The 18,947-nt window shown below is 35.6% G+C and overlaps 2 protein-coding genes across 2 annotated transcripts; both read right to left on the minus strand.

Moving 5' to 3' along the window:
- Positions 1-10,118: 10,118 nt before the first annotated feature.
- LOC125200683 (serine/threonine receptor-like kinase NFP) lies at positions 10,119-12,727 on the minus strand. The gene is made up of 2 exons (XM_048098417.1): positions 11,574-12,727; positions 10,119-11,068 (listed from the first exon to the last, which is right to left on the minus strand). The coding sequence occupies exons 1-2, from the start codon at positions 12,672-12,674 to the stop codon at positions 10,331-10,333; spliced, it is 1,839 nt and encodes a 612-aa protein (XP_047954374.1). The 5' UTR covers positions 12,675-12,727; the 3' UTR covers positions 10,119-10,330.
- Positions 12,728-14,868: 2,141 nt separating this feature from the next.
- LOC125207222 (photosynthetic NDH subunit of subcomplex B 5, chloroplastic) lies at positions 14,869-17,018 on the minus strand. Its single transcript, XM_048106472.1, has 5 exons — positions 16,732-17,018; positions 16,553-16,613; positions 15,601-15,663; positions 15,461-15,519; positions 14,869-15,351 (listed from the first exon to the last, which is right to left on the minus strand). The coding sequence occupies exons 1-5, from the start codon at positions 16,969-16,971 to the stop codon at positions 15,121-15,123; spliced, it is 654 nt and encodes a 217-aa protein (XP_047962429.1). The 5' UTR covers positions 16,972-17,018; the 3' UTR covers positions 14,869-15,120.
- Between the last annotated feature and the right edge of the window lie 1,929 nt (positions 17,019-18,947).

Consider the following 18,947-nt stretch of genomic DNA (forward strand, 5'->3'; position numbering starts at 1 on the left):
AAAATTGTTAATTTTGTGAAATGTCATTTGACTAATTTCCACCACCCACTCCACTTCACACACTAATATTTGGTTGGATTTAGTCAAATTATATTAGAAATTCTTCAAACCTTAACAACCTTGTACTATTGATGTTTGTTGAGTTCAATCTTTTATTATTTTTTTGTTTTACTAAATGCATGAGTGTTAATTTCATCATGATATCTATGCTATTTTTTATATTTTAATATTATATTTCATTCTCTATGATATTTTCTAATTGAGAATTCAAAATAACATTCAATAGCGGATCCAAGTGGGGTTGGAGCTCGGAGTCGACCAAAACTCTATTAAATTAAACATTTAGATCTAACGGCGACCTAATTGTTTGACAACTTCGCTTCAACCAGTTAGGGTGGGGATTTCGTATGTTCTTCGTTATATAGTCATCTATGGTTAGAGGCTTATTGCATATCGTTGATCGATCTGCTATATCTTCTAAAATCAGCGACAATCGTCCCTCCCAATTTATTTTGTTTTCTAAGTCCAAAAATTGAGTATGGGTGTGTTTTGTTTTCTATATCATTCTATCAAAAAGGATATTAACAAATTAATTTGAAAGCAAATGTCTTTTTTAGTGTTTTGGTAAATTAGAAGATTTTAATCTTTAATTAATCATTATTTTGGCCTTTCCATTAAAGTATATATTCAAATCAAATTCTAAAAATAGGTCCTAAAGACAACTAATTACTCCCTCCGTTCCAACCTTCCTATTAAAGTATATACTCAAGTCAAATTCTAAAAATAGGTCCTAAAGGCAACTAATTACTCTCTTCGTTCTAAAGTAATGGATGCGTTTCTTTTCGATACGGGGATTAAGAAAAATTGTATTAAGTGAGTTAAGTAAAGAGAGAGTAAAGTGGAAAATAAAAAAGGTATAGAGATGAAGAGAGAATAAAGTAAGAGAGAGTAAAGTATGTGTGGAAAAATGTGTTGATTTTTACTAAAAAATGAAATGACTCTATTACTATTTAATGTACCAAAAATAACAAAATAACTCTATTACTATGGAACAGAGAGGGAGTATGTTTTCTCATAAAATATTGATATTCCTAACCCTATGTGTGGGTGGAATTGCCAGGATTTCTACGTACTAATGAGTTGTCACAAAACATCTGAAAACGAAAATGGTTATTGTATTTATCAATAAATGTATCGGTGGTCTCAACGATTATAAATCATAGCACAAACCAATAGGAGTGGAGAATTGATGTTGATAATGCATATTGTCCGAAGCCAAGAAGCCATCTAGGCAATTAATTTTAAAATATATTAATACATTAGAATAAGTATTTTTATTATCTTTTTATTTTGAGACAGAGGGAGTAGTATAATACTCCTAGTACTTAATATGTTTTCAAACCTTATGAGATGAACTTGAGTTTAATCAAATATTAGTGTGATTTAAATAATTATTATTCAAAAAAAAAGGATAGTCTTTATTTTTAATATACAGAATTTAATTCATATGTATGCATCACATATGGTCCCGTCCAAAATTCTGACATGTACTAAAATTATAGTACTACTAATATGTCAATATTTTGGAATGAGAAAGACCCTGTCATATATAGACAAAGTCGAGTTTATATTTATTTGAGGGCTAAATATTAACACCTTTTATTTTGATTTTTTTTACAGTCATTGGTAAGTTTTGATTGATTCTCTATTCCCTTCTTTTCAATTGTTGTTGTTCTAATGTGCATGATTTTTCAATCACCACAAAATTTGATGATCGGAGCAAGATTTTAATACTGACTTTCATGTTTTAATTTAATCTAATTCCAACACACACCATGAAAAATTATTGGTTCTGGTAGTACTCCATATGTTTATTTGTGGCAATGTCTTTTGTCTTAATATAATTGCCAGACGTTTAGACTCATATTTAAATTGAAAAAATATCACAGTGGTGTGCTATAGGGACATGATAATGTTCACATGATTTTTAATTCAAATTATAAATAATTTGCAACAATCAAAGGGCAAAAGGTCGTCCGCGCCATGCGTACGGTTGCATTTTATTTAATTCTTTAGTTATAATTTATCAATTTTTAATTAGAACTTTGCCAGTACTCAAATTAAAATTTAGATATATCGTGAAAGGAATGTGATCAAATGAAAACTCTAAATATGGTACAAACTCAAAACTATGATCTGGACCATTGAAAAATGTCAACAGATCACAAAAAAACATCAACAGGAAAATGTCAACAGAATTTTAACGGTTGTCAATGATTGATGATGTGTTGACATTAAAATCTTGAAATTTTACACTGTGTTGATATTGTATTGAAACAGTGTTGAAGCTGCGTTGAGGAGTTTTGAGTTTGTACAATATATAAGTTTACATTTTATCACTGTCCTATAGTTAAATATACAATTTGAATACGTGATAGTATACCATATGAATTTTGTTCCTTTTATGCAATTGAAATAATGACAATATGGCATGATACAAAAGATGAGGGGACCAAGTGAAAGAGAAGCGCAATTAAACAAAATTTAATTTCGAAAATAAAAATCATATTTTTGTTGTAGCTTATTGATATCATTGTAAAACAAAAGGGAATAATAAAAATTCAAAAATGGATTAGTCATATGATTAAAATATGGAACAAATTCTCATATCTCAAATTTAAATAATTATAGTTTCAAATTTTTAATACTATAAAACTACTAGAATATTCCTAGAAAATTTCAAAATTGTTAGGCCACACCTCTAGCTAAAAACGTGCGTGAAATCGACTCATGGATTAAGACATGTAATAAAAGTAAAACTAAATTTTAGTAAGGATAGAGACACACAATATAAATACTAGAATCTTGCAAATATTAATTTACTAAACAATCTCAAGATATTTTATGAATGTAAAAATAAATCATCTAGAAAACAAGATTGGAGAAAGTGGTGAACCTTCCCTTTCTCACTCATTGTTTTTTTGAAACTACTCCCATGCGTATGCTTTAATTGTATTTGGGTGGAAAATATAAATCTAATAACATTTGATGGGAAAAGTATACTTTTTCTACAACTATCATATTTCTTCAACTAAGAGAAATGTGTTGCAATTGCAAGTGCAATAATGATAAGATATGCTTCAATTTTTTCAAGAATCAAACGTCATGCATATGCCAAAAATATTCCTGTCGTCTAGAATTTTCATAGTACTACTTGATTTTATATGTATATTTCCTTTATTATTTATTATTTTTTTTGGAATTTTTATGGTTGGTATCCTTTATAAATTTTACTATAATAATAGGCCTCACGAGGGTCTCGTCTATATGAAGAAAAAGGGAAATTGATATTTTGATAAAGCAAAAAGAGTCGTGCTTGATATAACTCCTCTATACTCAAGTGGATATTTTAGTGTATAGTCCATTAAAAAAAATTATAGTGTAGAGGCCTTTTAGGTAGAGAGCTACCTATATTCTATTTGTGCTTCCATTTGTAGCACTATAACATTTGAGAATTTTGGATGAGTGCAAAAAAAATAGTGGAGTAAATGAAAATGAGAATAACTTGTTAGAACCAATGAGATAAAATTCCCAAGCCGTTACAGGCGGTACTCTAACTATTACAATCGAAGGAAGATAATAACAATAAATGTAATGAAAATTACAACGGAAATAGTAAAACAAACCGAACTATAAGTCGAGTCGAGGGAAACCCTCTTTCCGCAAGACAAATTACGCCCCGGCTAGTGCTCACGGAATGACGTATTGCCCCCAAAGATAAAACGACTTCCTCCTAGCGTGTAGAAGCACCTCAAACCCGCTAGGCACCGGCGAACTTGATGGAGTTCCGAGAATCGAGCTATGCAATGCTCCTAAGATGCACACTATGATGTAGAGCTTGAGAGAAGATGTAATGCTTTTGTTGGTGTATTTTTCCTCTTCCAAACTCCACCTATTTATAGGATAGGGGTGTTGCTAATTTCCTCAAGGAGGATGCTCCAACTGTACCGGAGGAGGAGACGGACTTAAATGTCCGGGCTGCCTATGATGTTTGGCATCAAGGAGATTTCTTGTGCAAGAACTATATCTTGAACGGCTTGGGGGATAGTCTCTATTCCATCTTTGCCGGGGCTAAGACCTCCAAAGCTTTGTGGGAGGCTCTTGACAAGAAGTATCGCGTCGAGGACGCCGGTACAAAGAAATTTGTAGTCGCAAAATTTCTGGACTACATGATGGTGGACTCTCGCTCAGTGGTAGAGCAAGCTGAAGAATTGCAAATCATTATCCATGATGTCCACGCTGAAGGGATGGCCTTGCCAGACCAGTTTGTTGTTGCATCAATGATCGAGAAGCTTCCTCCGTGCTGGACAGATTTCAAGAACTATCTAAAGCACAAGAGAAAGGAGATGAAGCCAGAAGACCTGATTGTCCGTCTTCGTGTAGAAGAGGATAATAGGCGGTACCATCAGAAGTCAGGAGGGCCTGAACATGCCAAGGCAAATCTGATGGAGAAGGGAGGATCTTCCAAGCGTCCCCGCCCAAGGGAAAATGACAAGGGCAAGGGGAAGGTAGCTGCTGTCCGAAAGTTTGAAGGCAACTGCTTCAACTGTGATAAGCCGGGCCACATGGCGAAGGACTGCCGAAAGCCTAAAAGGATGAAATTCAAGAAGAGTGCTAACATGGTCGAGAGAGACTTCAACGATGATGACTTGGCTGCTGTGGTTTCTGAAGTGAACCATGTTGACAATCCGAAGGCTTGGTTTGTTGACACCGGAGCTACTGTGCATGTGTGCTCTGATCGTAGCCAATTTTCGACCTACAAGCAAGTCGAAGGGAATAAGCTCCACATGGGAAACCAAGACTCGTCTGAAGTCGTTGGCATGGGAGAAGTGAAGCTCTTAATGACATCTGGTCGTGAGCTGAAGCTGAAGGATGTGCTGCATGTCCCAGACATCCGCAAAAATCTTGTTTCTGGTAGTTTGCTTGTTAGTCATGGCTTTAAGCTAGTGTTTGATTCTGACAAGTTTATGTTATCCAAGTTTGGTACTTTCCTTGGAAAAGGTTATCTTTCCAATGGCTTGTTCAAACTTAATGTAATGGCCACTGGTCGTGTACCGAATCAAGTGAATGATAATAAGAATGCTTCTTCGTCTTACTTGCTTGAGTGCTCTGATTTATGGCATAAAAGATTGGGACATGTTAATCTAAATGTTATAAAAAGATTAGTAAATCTTGATTTACTAAAAGTTGATGAATTTAATTCACAAAAGAAATGTGAAGTTTGTGTTGAAGCAAAAATGACCAAGCTGCCGTTCCGCTCGGTAGAACGGAGCACCAAACCTCTAGAGTTGATCCATACAGATATATGTGATTTAAAATTTGTGCAAACTAGAGGTGGTAAAAAGTATTTCATCACATTCATTGATGATTGCACAAGGTATTGTTATATTTACTTATTAAGAAGTAAAGATAAGGCAATTGAAGCGTTTAAAGACTTAAAAAATGAAGCCGAAAATCAACTTAATTGTCGAATTAAGTGTGTTCGAAGTGATAGAGGTGGTGAATATGTGGCGCCGTTTGCAGAATTATGTCATGCAAGTGGTATAATTCACCAAACCACGGCTCCATATTCTCCTCAGTCGAATGGTGTTGCTGAACGCAAAAATCGAACACTGAAAGAGATGATGAATGCTCTGTTGATTAATTCAGGTTTACCCCAGAACATGTGGGGGGAAGCTTTGCTAACCGCAAATTACATCTTGAACAAGATTCCACTCAAAAATAGGGACGTGACTCCTTATGAATTGTGGAAGGGAAAGAAACCTTCATATACATACCTCAAAGTGTGGGGGTGTTTAGCAAAGGTACAAGTGCCGCCTCCAAAACAAGTTGCAATTGGCCCTAAAACAGTCGATTGTATCTTTATTGGATATGCATTGAACAGTAGCGCATGTCGCTTCTTAGTTCATAAGTCAGCTATACCTGATGTAGCTGAAGGAACAATAATTGAATCAAGGAATGTTGTATTCTTTGAGAATGTGTTTCCTTGCAAGAAACAAGATGATCATTCTAGTGAAAGAATGATGGATGAAACCACTAGTTCTAATTCTCCAAAAGTGACGAGGACAAGTCCCGAGGATGTAGAACCAAGACGTGGTAAAAGAGTTAGAGTTGCTAAGACTTTTGGTCCAGACTTCATAACTTTTATGTTGGATGGTGAACCAAAGTCACTATCAGAAGCACTGTCTGGCCCAGACGCAGTGTGGTGGCTAGAAGCTATCAACAGTGAAATGGAATCCATCATGCTAAATAACACATGGGTGTTAGTAGACTTGCCGGAAGGTTGTAAGGCCTTAGGATGCAAGTGGATTTTGAAAAAGAAATATAAACCAGATGGTACTGTAGATAAGTACAAAGCTCGCCTAGTGGTGAAAGGCTTCAAGCAGAAAGAAGGGCATGACTTCTTTGATACTTACTCACCTGTTACGAGAATAGCTTCCATCCGGGTGCTTCTTGCGATTGCTGCGTTGCACAATCTTGAGATTCACCAAATGGATGTGAAAACTGCATTCCTGAATGGTGATTTGGAAGAAGAGATATACATGGAGCAACCTGAAGGGTTTGTTGTGCCCGGGCAAGAACGCAAGGTATGCAAATTGGTAAAGTCTCTTTATGGATTGAAGCAAGCGCCGTTGCAATGACACTTGAAGTTCGACAATGTGATGTTGTCAAATGGATTCACTATCAACGAGTGTGATAAGTGTGTTTATATTAAGAACACAGATAACGGGTTTGTTATTGTGTGTCTGTATGTTGATGATATGTTGATAATGGGCAGCAATAGTGCCATTATTAACGAGACAAAAAACATGTTGAAAAGAAATTTCGATATGAAAGATATGGGTCTAGCTGATGTGATTCTCGGAATCAAAATAGTGAGAACTAATGAGGGAATTGCTTTAACGCAATCTCATTATGTTGAGAAAATGCTTAAGAAATTCAACTCGTTTGATTGTAAGCCAGCAAAGACTCCCTTGGAGCTCAATGTCCATCTAAGCAAGAATATGGGTGAGCCTGTTGCTCAAGAAGAGTATGCAAAGGTCATAGGAAGTCTGATGTTTATCACGAACTGTACTAGACCAGATCTTGCTTGTACGGTGAACAAGTTGAGCCGATTCACGAGCAATCCAAGCAAGGAACATTGGAAAGCTCTGTGCAGAGTTTTGAGATACTTGAAGTACACTATTGACTTTGGACTGCACTACACAAGATATCCCCAAGTACTTGAAGGGTATTGTGACGCAAATTGGATCTCTGATTCTAAAGACTCATTTTCAACGAGTGGGTATGTGTTCACTGTGGGGGGTGGTGTTGTTTCGTGGAAGTCAACGAAACAGACGTGTATTGCTCGCTCCACCATGGAATCCGAGTTTATCGCATTGGATAAAGCAGGGGAAGAAGCCGAGTGGCTCAGAAATTTCCTAGAATGTATTCCATGTTGGAAGAAGCCAGTGCCCACAGTAGTGATACATTGTGATAGCAAAGCAGCTATAGGTAGAGCACAAAGTGGCTTCTATAATGGTAAGTCTCGACACATTCGTCGTAGACATAATACCGTAAGGCAGTTGATCACAAGTGGTGTTATCGCAGTTGACTATGTTAAGTCAGTGGATAACATAGCGGATCCATTAACAAAAGGTTTAAACCGTGATCAAATGCATAAATTGCTAAAAGGAATGGGACTGAAAACCACATCTTAAAAGATGAGTATAGTGGTAACCCAACCATACGATTGGAGATCCCATGGGATTGGTTCAATGGGAAACAAAGCTATACAAATCTAGTTGTAACACTCAGAAGATTTTAATCTTCGCCCATTCTTCAGAAAGCGTTGAGTGTTGTAACCTGCACGTGGTAAGAGGTTAAGTCTTTTAACTTTTAATGATTCTTGAAATCTCAGGGAGATGAAGTATGGCAGGATACTCATGAAAGAATCACCTATGTAAGTGAGAAGTGGGGCCGCTTCGTGTGTGTGAATCACTTATGAATTCCAAAGAGGTGTTCCACGGCCGAAACGGACACAAACGTGAGAACTGATGGAGTTGAAACAATATTGTGTTGATGCTATTGACTAGGCATACACCAAGGAGGAATAGTTCAAGGCATCGTGTCCACTAGTCCGCCGGTATGTCCGATAGTGTTGACTATGGAAGGTTCAAAACCACAAGTTACCTTTCCAAAGACAGTATCGTTTCTCGAGAACTGAGCAAAGAGTCTGCATACATGCATTTGTGTCTGGTGTTGGTTTGAGCTTGCGGCGCTCTAACCAATGTGGGGGATTGTAGGAAAACATGTAACATGTGGGAAATTCCTAAAGGCTAGGCCTTTGGCCTTTCATATGGTGTAACCTCCAAAATGTTTATGGAGTGCCTTAATACCAAGACCTTTCATGTAGGCTCCCCTATCCTATAAATAGGTGTGGCTTTGAGAGATGAGAACACACCAACAATCATTCTCTCTTCTCTTTAAGCTCAAGCATTCTAGTTCGCATCTTAGGAGCACTACATTGCTCGGTTCTCGCCTCCAATTCAAGTTCGCCGGAGCCTACGAGTTTGAGGTGCTTCTACTCGGTAGGAGGAAAGTCGTTTCATCTTTGGGGACGTTGCGCCAATCTGTGAGCACTAGCTGGGGGCGTATCTCGTCTTGCGATTGTTTGAAATAGTGTAGCCTTTACACAGACAACTCTTGCTATTACAAAAGAACCAAAAACTAGAGGTAAATAAAACAAAAGAAATACAATAAAAGAACAAGATGCAAACTATTGTCTTCTTCAAGTTCAAAGGTCTTAACATTAAGGGACATTATAAACCAAATGGAGGTTACAAGAACATGAAAGGCCAAAGGACTTAGCCACATGAAAGGCCAAAAGCCTCTCCTTATTTCACACGTTTTCAACATAACTACATTCCGAAAATATGTAGTATGAATTGAAAATATTGATATGTTCAAATCGACATTCCCAAATTGTGTGATGTAAAGATGATGGGCTGGAATAATATATTTTAAAAAAAAATTCTTTCTACCTCTTTTTTACTTTTCCGATTATGCATTAAAATTCGTGTCGAACTAAATTTTCTTACTCTTTAAAGACGGGGGAATACTATATCAAGAAACAAAAAAATAATAATTTCACATATAGAATTATAGAACACGTTCAAAAGTTACTTGTCCTCATAGATAAAATCGAAACCAAAAGTGGCTAATTTACAACATAGGGTCGCGACATAAGAAAAAAAATCTATAGGAAGACGAACTAATTGTAGATTACCAATGGTAAAATAAAAGTGAAAGGGGAACGGGTCCATTGTAGACCATCCTCCTATCTAACAAAGGGATGACACATTGTGTTACGAGAGGATGAGTTTATCATGCGCATCTCTCAAACCTAACCAAACTTTAAGCAATTTACAAATGTTCTCAATTTTCTTTTACTACTTAGTACTACTACTTGATACCATGTACTAATTGAGAGCAATACTAGAAAAATGTTCGGATTTAAAATCAAACTCTGAATCCAAATTTTCTCAAGTCAATAGTTTAAGTTTTATAGCCAACATACATAATTTGAATTCCAAATTTCCAAGTAGTTGAACACGATATACCAATTACTTAATTTGATCAAACTAAATAAGTGGAGTATAAAATTATACTACTATTAAGTATCCGAATTTGAAATTCAGTTCCATAAAAATCGACATTAGAGCACTATTACAATTTCAGTATATCCAACAACGTGTCAAACTTGTAAATCCGATAATAAAAAAAAAATCAATACATTGCGTCATATTCCACCAGTGTAAACCAGAGGATTTTTGTCAAGCTTTTGCATGGAATATCTGAATAAATGCTTAAGCATGTGTTATTTGATCCCAAGTTTTTTAAAATTAATCGCAAGTTTAAAATAATTCATAACCTTAATTCTAAACCACATTCTAAAACTCAAAACATCAGAATTTCTTCAACACAAGGATTAATGCAAAAAAAATACTATTATTAATCTTTCTTACGAAATTTGATACGTATATTATAGGTAAGACCTCAGTTGCATACACTCGGCATAGATAAAAAATTTACAGATTTACTCACCACACAATACTACAAAAATTACATAAACAACTCCAAACAAAATGCCATATATTTACACAGCCTCAAATTAAAAAAAAACTAGACCTCATCTTCTCAACATTTCACTAATATTGAAACACATCATAAATATACACAACACGAAAACAGAAGAAAAAACCCCGTAAGCAACGACCACCGCATCGCCTCACCTAGCAACAACAGCCCTCGGAGAGAGTCCATTCTCCTCAGACATATCAAAGAAGAGATCATCGCTCTTCGACAATGCATACACTATGTCCACCATGCTCGGCCTCCTCGCAGGATCCTTATGCAGGCAAGCTACCGCCACTGCCATCACGCTCGACACACTATCTGTCGAGCACGACTCTCTCAGAAGACACTCATCCATCCATTCCATAAGCTTCCTCAACTTCCTCTCCTCTTTGCCATCCATAACTCCACTAGCACTGGCCCAAAGCACATTCCCCTGCTCATCCCGGGCCTCCCTCCCCGAGATGAGCTCAAGCAGCACTACACCGAAGGAGAACACATCCATCTTGGTGGAGACAACGCCATCAGCAAGGTACTCGGGGGCAATGTACCCCTGCGTGCCCACAATGTGCATTGTTATGGCGTTACACCCCGACTTTGCAAGCCCAAAGTTCGCGATCTTGGCCCTCATGTTCGAGTCCAAGAGGATGTTGCTGCTCTTTATGTCCTTGTGCACGACTTTAGGCCTCGTGTGCTCGTGGATGTATTGAAGGCCGTTTGCTACATCAATGGCGATCCTCAGCCTTGTTTTCCAACTCAATTTCTCAGCTTCGTTTTCATGAAGCCACGAATGGAGAGAGCCGTTTTCAGCGTATTCGTACACTAAGTAGCAGTTTCCTTCCTCTTGATCTATGCAGAACCCTTCTAGCCTCACTAGGTTCCCATGGTTCACCTGCAATTCAAGAATTCAAACCTTTCTTAGTAGAGACAAACTACAAAAGATAATCTATTGATCAAGACTTCATTTTTTTAGGATTGATTCAATCATGACATATGAACTACCAATCATCTTGCTTGGACCCCTTATTCCAGCTTGAATGGAATAATCCAACGGATATGATTTTTTAATAAGAATACAATCAAAATGCGTTTGCCGTTATTATGCTTCTAAAAATTAAAAGAACCTGTCCTTCTCCTTGAACAAAAACAAATAACAATAAGCCAAGTTGCATAAACTACTCCGAAAATTCATATGATTCTAAACAAGACTAAGACGTATCACATCACCAAATCACTATTTTATTCATTGATTCATTCAAATTACTTGTCTTCCTTCTGCATCACTTCTTCATACTGTATTCACTATGTGAACATAATCCAATTTTAACAAGTGGTTAAACTGAAAACAAAGCTGCACAGATATTAAACAAGAATCAAATTCAAGTAATTTTTTTTACCTTCTGCAAGATCTTGAGTTCTTCATAGGCATTCCACTTCATTTTCTTAATAGCATACAATTCTCCATCAATCTTTCCTTTGTAGACAGAGCCTTGAATAATGCATCTCTCATCAAATCCATCTGTTGCATCGCTCAAATCCTCGACTTGAAAAACTTTATACTTATCCAAACATCCAGAAACATCAGCCATCAAACTCACCTTCTCAGCCTTCAACAATCCATCTCCCTTTCTCTGCTGCTGCTTCTCCACATCCTTAAACCCTCCCCCTCTCTCTCTATACCACCAAGCCGCACACACCAAAATCAGCAGCGCCCCACACACTCCAAGCCCTACCCCAAGCCCGATCACCGCCCCCTTCCTCTCTCTCTCCGGAGGAGAGAGCGGAGGCACCACAGGCTGCGTCAAATTAGGCAAATTCGACACCGGCACAAAAACCGTATCATAAGGATTAATGTCAGCGCCGTTAATTTCAGTTATCATCTGCTCCGACGCTCCGAGCTTCGACGCGACGGAATTGAGGCTATCGGAGGGTTGGAAAACGTAGGTGATTAAGTAATTGACGCCGCTCCGCCGCTGCGCTGAGGTAGGGCACCGGCAGAAAATGGGGAAAACGACGACGTCGCCGACGTCGAGCTGCGTGGGGACTGAATTAGGGTTAACGACCTCCACGGACTGGTAAGTGGTGAGACTCTGATAGCTGATTGTGGAGACTAGGAAGAAGGTGTCGCCGCTTCTGATGGTGTAGTTTTGGGGGGAGTAGGAGATGGTGACGGAGGTGTTGACGGCGTTGCAGGAGCATTTGATCGGGACGAAGAGAGTCTGGTCGGGGAGGAGGCGCGAGGAGGGGGAGGAGATGTTGCTAGGGCTGGCGATCTCGGGGCGGCTGAGGGAGAAGAGGTCGCCGACGGCGGCGAGGTCGAGGAAGGAGGGCGCCGCAGCTCGGTAGAAGACGAAGGTGTCGCAGGGGGAGGAGGATTGGTTGGCGGTGCAGTTGTAGCCGATGGTGGTGGGGAGCTGGGCTTGTACGTTGTGGTGGTGGGGGTTGTACCATAGGAGGAGGAGGAGCAATGGAGGGAGATGGTGGAATTTGATTTTCATTGTTGATCAAAATGGGGAGTGATTAGGATTTGTTTTTCTGTTAAATCAAATGGTTAAAAAGATGCTTAATTTAATTGGTTGTTTAAGTACCTAACAATTTAAATAAGAGAAGCTTTTTATCTTGGTTGGGTCCCACATTTGTAGAAATTCATAGTCAACTTATTTTTCATAATTTAACAATTTTAAGGATTAGATAAGCTTAGTTAAATGATTAATGAAATATAGTTTCATTTCAAAAATAAATATCTTTATTTTACTTTCTTTTTTTAATTTTTGGCAAATGGACTGTTGGAAAATAAACACGCTAAGTAATCACTTATTTAAACAATAGATATATGAATTGTCCGTTCAATTTAATATGTATTTATATCGATTTTAAGGCAGAGATTTCACTATAATTCTTTGATACACTTGCAATGTGAAAAACGTATGTATATAAAGAAAATAGTGAATCATATAGCTTGTAGTAACAATAAAAAAAACATTGATTGTGGCTTGTTTATTTTTTGTTATACTCCACACTTCTCTAAATTATTATACTCCCTTCGTCCCGCTTTAGGAGTCTCGGTTGATCAATTTTGGGCGTCTCACTTTAGGAGTCCCGGTTGAGATAAATTAATAAAAAATGCATACAAAGTGTTAAAAGTGGGTCCCAACATCCACTATAACAATTATTTATTGGACACTCAATTAAAAGTGGGTCCAACATCCACTACAATATTTATTTATTACACACTCAAACACTTTTTTCTTAAAACATGTGTCCGACTCAACCGGAACTCCTAAAACGGAACGAAGGGAGTACAATTTATAAAATTAGTAAGTACTAGTAATACTATATACCCACTCTGTCTTTCATTATGCGTTCCCCTTTCATTCGATATAGTAGTAATTTTTATAAAATGTAAAGTAGAGGAAAAAAGTATGACAATGAATGTTATAATTTTATTATCAAATATGAATAATGTACTCCCTCCATCTTAAGGAAGATTCATTTTCTTGAATGACATGCTTTATTTTGTGTGTTAAGTGGAAAAAGTGAAGGAAAAAAAGACATAAAGATATTTCTAATTTCAGTAATGAATCATTTTAGTTGAAACAAATAAAAAAGAAAAGTGAGTCATTTTTAATATTGGAATATTTAAGTTACTAAAATTTGATAGGTTAACTAAATCATAGTAGTAGTAAGTAAACCTTGTAACGAATCCACTCATATCGGCTGCTTACACTAAAGTCAAGAAATCATAGCCCCACTTTGACTCTACTATTGAATTGTTCATAAAAATTTCTCCACTTGATTTGATTACCTTCTAGATTAACTCTATCAAACACTGGTACCCTATATAAGAATACTCTATGCAGAAACAATAATTTATGTATATTTATGGTTTTTTTCTCCGTTTGATGACAATTTTTGAGAGAATTGATTGATAAGATGATCTCACGCAATACTTCTTCTCTTTTGGAATGCATGCATTTATTGACTCAATTTATTGAAACCGAATTCGTAGAGGTCACTTGTTGAGTAAAGTCCCTAGCCACCTAATAATTTTGAAATTTTAAAGAATTTTTTTGTTAATTAGCAAGGATATCCACGTGCGGATTCAGTGACTTATCATCGCGCTAATTTATAGATACCTCAATAGATGAAACAACTGACCCAAAAAATTAAAAATATTTCATATCCATCCAATGTCAGAGATCAATCCCCCTCGACCTTTTATTTATTTAAAAGATATTTTAGTGGTAGTTTGCTTTAAAAACTATTAGTACGGAGTACTATTATTTATAGATAAATTATAAAAAAACGTAATAACAATATAATTTTGAAGATTTAATTTAAAATATTGATGTCAAATGTTCGGCTATGCCACTAATAGAGGGGACACATAAACGTTATCCCGTGACAAAAAAAATATTTCAAAATAAGACTATTGACTCGAGTAGAGTCCAATATTCGAAAGAAACGTATGTGCTATGCATTAGAAATATTGAATGAAAAAGACAAGATTGGAATCAAATTTCCAAGGCTGGCTGATTTTGGCATATTCACAAGGCAATCCAATCATTAAATTTCCAAATTTCTTTTTGTAAAGACAGCCATCATTTCACATGAATAAACTAAAACACCAAATACTAGTTTGTTTGAACAAGCAAATGGTGTGTCTAAGCACCACTACAATCTGTTGTATGATTCTATTAATATATTCAGATCCATTCATTCATCAAGCTTCATGTAAAGACAGTCCTCTTGGATTGTAATTTGTACAGCACAGATGTAAACAGGATTGTTCAATGTCTCAAATTCTTGATGTTTCTTCAAGTAATGGGGCGGGTTTATCGACCAAAAAAGAGGAAAGCAATAACGAGAGTGTGGGGGGGGTGAGGGGGACGAGTAGAGATTTTATGTACCTTTTGGATATACAAGTTTCCTAGCACAAGCTTATTATCTCTTTGTGATGTTATCTTTCTTTACTGTGAAGTCCCACAGGTCCCCGTATTTCTCGTTGAATTCCCATATGTCCATGGTGTTGTAATCGGATATCAGCTTGTCGCGAGCTCCTCTCTCCATGTTGTATATTTGAGGTTCGAAGTTGTGTGGCTCACTAGGCTTGTCCATCTCGATAATGCAAAATACCACTGTAAATACAGCTGCACCGATGTAGAGGTATTCCCCCTGCGAGTTTGGTGAGAAAGAAGCATTTATCAAAACAGCAGAGAGAAACAGTTGAACAAAAAATGTGATACGTCAAGGTAGCATAAATGTTGTCTGTGATATTGTTTACCGGAACATTAAAGTACATCCCAGCAGCAATTGCCGGAAGAAATAGCCATGAAATAAGACCTGAGTCATACAGAAACAATTAGTAATCTCATTGTTAAACATCTGTTCACATGTATATTGATTAGTATATGTATTTGATACCTTGGAATCCTGTAGGAGGATCCATTGATGCATAATCTTCAGCGATCGATCCCCAAAAAGAGCCTGAAATATTCAATTTTAAAAGATAAAGCTGGTTTTCAACATGAATAATGCTTTATCTCTGCATCTTCGAACAACAATAAAGCAGAGAATGACGAAGAACATGACTAATTTTAGCTTCAAATGGAACTTTCATCAAAGGCTTCATGCCTGATACAAATCCTAAATACTAGTACTATTAACTTGAGAAAACTGCTACATACACATACCAACTCCCTCTCATAACTATTTTCATACTTCGCGAATGACTTATCATGTACCACGAAGCAAGTCCTAGATACATATTTCTCCAACAATAATAGGCCGTAAACAGCATAAGGTCCTTGGCCAGCTCTCAGATCAACAACTTTGCTCACACAAAGCACTTCACAGCATACATATCTACCATAGATATGGCCCCCAAAAAAATTACATTCACTTAGTTCTTGTTGAATAGGTTTCCTTTTGTGTAGACAAAACCAGCCACATGAACTCAATTCCCCCAACGATAGTTGTTTGTTTTCTTTTAAACTATGACGAGCTCTGTTGGCATTTCATTAATTACTCCATTATACGAAAAAACTAGCATTGACCTATAGCTTACGATTCAAGGAAATACATATAGTAAGAGCATAAACACTAGGATTACTTACGACGATGCCTGTTCTAGCCAAAACAAGCTAACTAATGACACTCAACATCATGAAATGCTAAACTCCTTTGCAACTTGTGAATTGTTAGGTTACAAATTACTTCAAAATGTGCCAACACCAAATATCTTAGTACTATGTAAAAACGACTGCAAAATGTGAATTCTCATCGCAAATATCTATCAGTTCCTTATTCCCAGAATTGCAATTTCTGCATAACAAACTCATAGTAATGCAGAAGAAAATGGGAAATTAAACGCAACCTCTATCATCACTCTCAAAGAATGTGTGATGCCCATCATACTTCCCGTATACATAATCCTCCTGCAATCAATCAACCAACCACCAAAAAAAGCAAAATCGGAACAAAAACGTTAAAACCCCCAAAATCAACGGCAAACAAAATTCGATTATTGTAAATTACTCTAAACTAATTAAATACCTCCAGAATTCCGGGGGTTGCCCATCTGTCCCTGGGATCCTCATTGAGATCGGGCTCCACTTGCGACATCCCGGCCCGCAATTTCGTCGAACACTTCCCGCCCAAATTTGCACCGAGTTTCAGCAAAATCGAGTGTGAGTTTCCGTTAATGAGGTCCCTGGGCTTGGGTGGTTCAGATCTTTGGGAAGATTTGGGGATCGAATTAGAGAGAAGCACTGAGGCTGTTGCTGCACCCGCCATTTGCGAAGCTTTTGATATTTGCTTCAGTTTTCCTTTTGATTATCCAAACGGTCGTGTGGATAACTGAATTTTGATTTATAACTTCTAGTTTTTGCCACGTGTGTCGCATTCGGTGGTTCGACTGGAAACTCTATATTTTTTGGAACTAATTTAATTTGTCCAATCACTTTAATATTAATATAGTAATTTTTTTTTACCAAAACTAATTCATGTTTTAATTATACATTACTTCTCCGTCCCATAATAATGGTCATCCTTATTGGGCACGAGTTTTAAGAAATGTAAAGAAAAGTTGATTGAAAAAGTTAGTAGAACATGAGAACCACCTTTTTATATTGGTTTTATAATAAAATATGAGTGAAGTGCATTAGTGGAATATGTGACCTACTTACAATTTATTGTAAAAATGAAGTATGAAAATTATTGTAAGACATACCAAAATGGAAAAGAGTGACAATTATTGTGGATGGAAGGAGTATATGATAGTAACTGATATGAGCTTTATCTATTTTCATATAACTATATTAATTTTTAGGCAAAATACATTCTTAGGTCCTTATACTTTAGTCAAAATGTTAATTAAGTCCTTGTACAGTTTTTTCGTCTTAATAGGTCCTTATACTTTTCACAATATTTTTATCAGGTCCTCGTACGATTTTTCGTTTTAGTAGGTCCTTATACTTTTATCATAACTTTCATTAGGTCCTTGTACAATCTTTTATTTTAGGGACTTTTTTTACATTTATCTTGGATAATAATCTAAATTTAATTAAACTTAATGAACTTTTTAATATTCCATTATTTAACTTAGCATAGTCTATAAAGATAATATCATCTTGTTATCCAACAATCTCAATAAGTTGTAGAGAATAATAAAAAGATTAACCGTGATGATTGAATATTAAAATCAAAGTTTTTTTTATAAAATAACTATCCGAATTTTCAATTGATTATTTATATTTATATTGAAAGATACGTTTCCCTGAATATTTATAATCATAAGAAAAGTTAAATTAAAAAATTAAAAGGTTCATTAAAATTAATTAATTAAATATAAATTATCATCTAATATAAAAGTAAAAAAATATCTTAAAATAAAAAATTGTATAAGGACCTAATAAAATTTATAATCAAAGTATAATGACCTATTAAAATGAAAAAATTGTACGAGGATGTGATAAAATTTATGAGAAAGGTATAAGGACCTATTAAAACGAAAAAATTGTACGAGGACCTAATGAACATTTTGATTAAAGTATAAGGATCTAAGAATGTGTTTTGCCTAAATTTTATTTACAGTAACTAATTATTTATACATTTACTAAAAAAATTAATTATATTTTATCATTCACTATATTTAATATTTTTATATTTTATAATTTATAACTTATTATAGTTAAGATTTAATTTTTTTTTGATGTATTTTTAATTGTATTTTATCATTACAAAATTTTAATATATTTTGTATATTATATATTCAATTTTATATATTTATATTAGTAAAATGGATCAATCAGTCCGATCGATTGAACCATGAACCAGTAGCTTTGTCGGTTTCCTCGTCGATCCGATTTTTTAAAACATTAACCATAACTAACTTCTAACATGATTTATGTAGCTGGACAAAATATCTTTTACTATTGAAGTAAATAGCAAGAAGCATGACAGACAATAATTAAATAATCGATGATAATGGTAGTAGGTACTCCTTTTAAACAAAATTGATAATCAAACAATGTAGTAGGTATATTCCTTTTAAAAGAGTAGTATTCTCACCCGTCCCAATTATATTCAGAGTTGTATTACTATTTTTTATTCTAATTAAATTGAGTTATTTAAAAAAAAAAAAAAATTATTTTTATTTATTCCATCACCTATTTTAATCTCTGTCTTTCTAATTTTTGAACATAATTTATTAATCTTTGTACAAATTTTTTTTGACTCTTTAACATTTTAGAACGATTCCAGTCCTGCGC

Source organism: Salvia hispanica, chromosome 1 (genome assembly GCF_023119035.1).
Source record: "Salvia hispanica cultivar TCC Black 2014 chromosome 1, UniMelb_Shisp_WGS_1.0, whole genome shotgun sequence".
Lineage (NCBI taxonomy): Eukaryota > Viridiplantae > Streptophyta > Magnoliopsida > Lamiales > Lamiaceae > Salvia > Salvia hispanica.

Excerpts from the sequence above, each read along its gene's own strand:
- LOC125207222 (XM_048106472.1), bottom strand. The coding sequence starts at position 16,971 with ATGGCGGGTGCAGCAACAGCCTCAGTGCTTCTCTCTAATTCGATCCCC. Across the intron at positions 16,614-16,731 it reads CAACCCCCGGAATTCTGGAG|GAGGATTATGTATACGGGAA; the intron begins GTATTTAATTAG and ends GATTGATTGCAG. Across the intron at positions 15,352-15,460 it reads GGATGTACTTTAATGTTCCG|GGGGAATACCTCTACATCGG; the intron begins GTAAACAATATC and ends CCAAACTCGCAG.
- LOC125200683 (XM_048098417.1), bottom strand. The coding sequence starts at position 12,674 with ATGAAAATCAAATTCCACCATCTCCCTCCATTGCTCCTCCTCCTCCTA. Across the intron at positions 11,069-11,573 it reads AACTCAAGATCTTGCAGAAG|GTGAACCATGGGAACCTAGT; the intron begins GTAAAAAAAATT and ends CTTGAATTGCAG.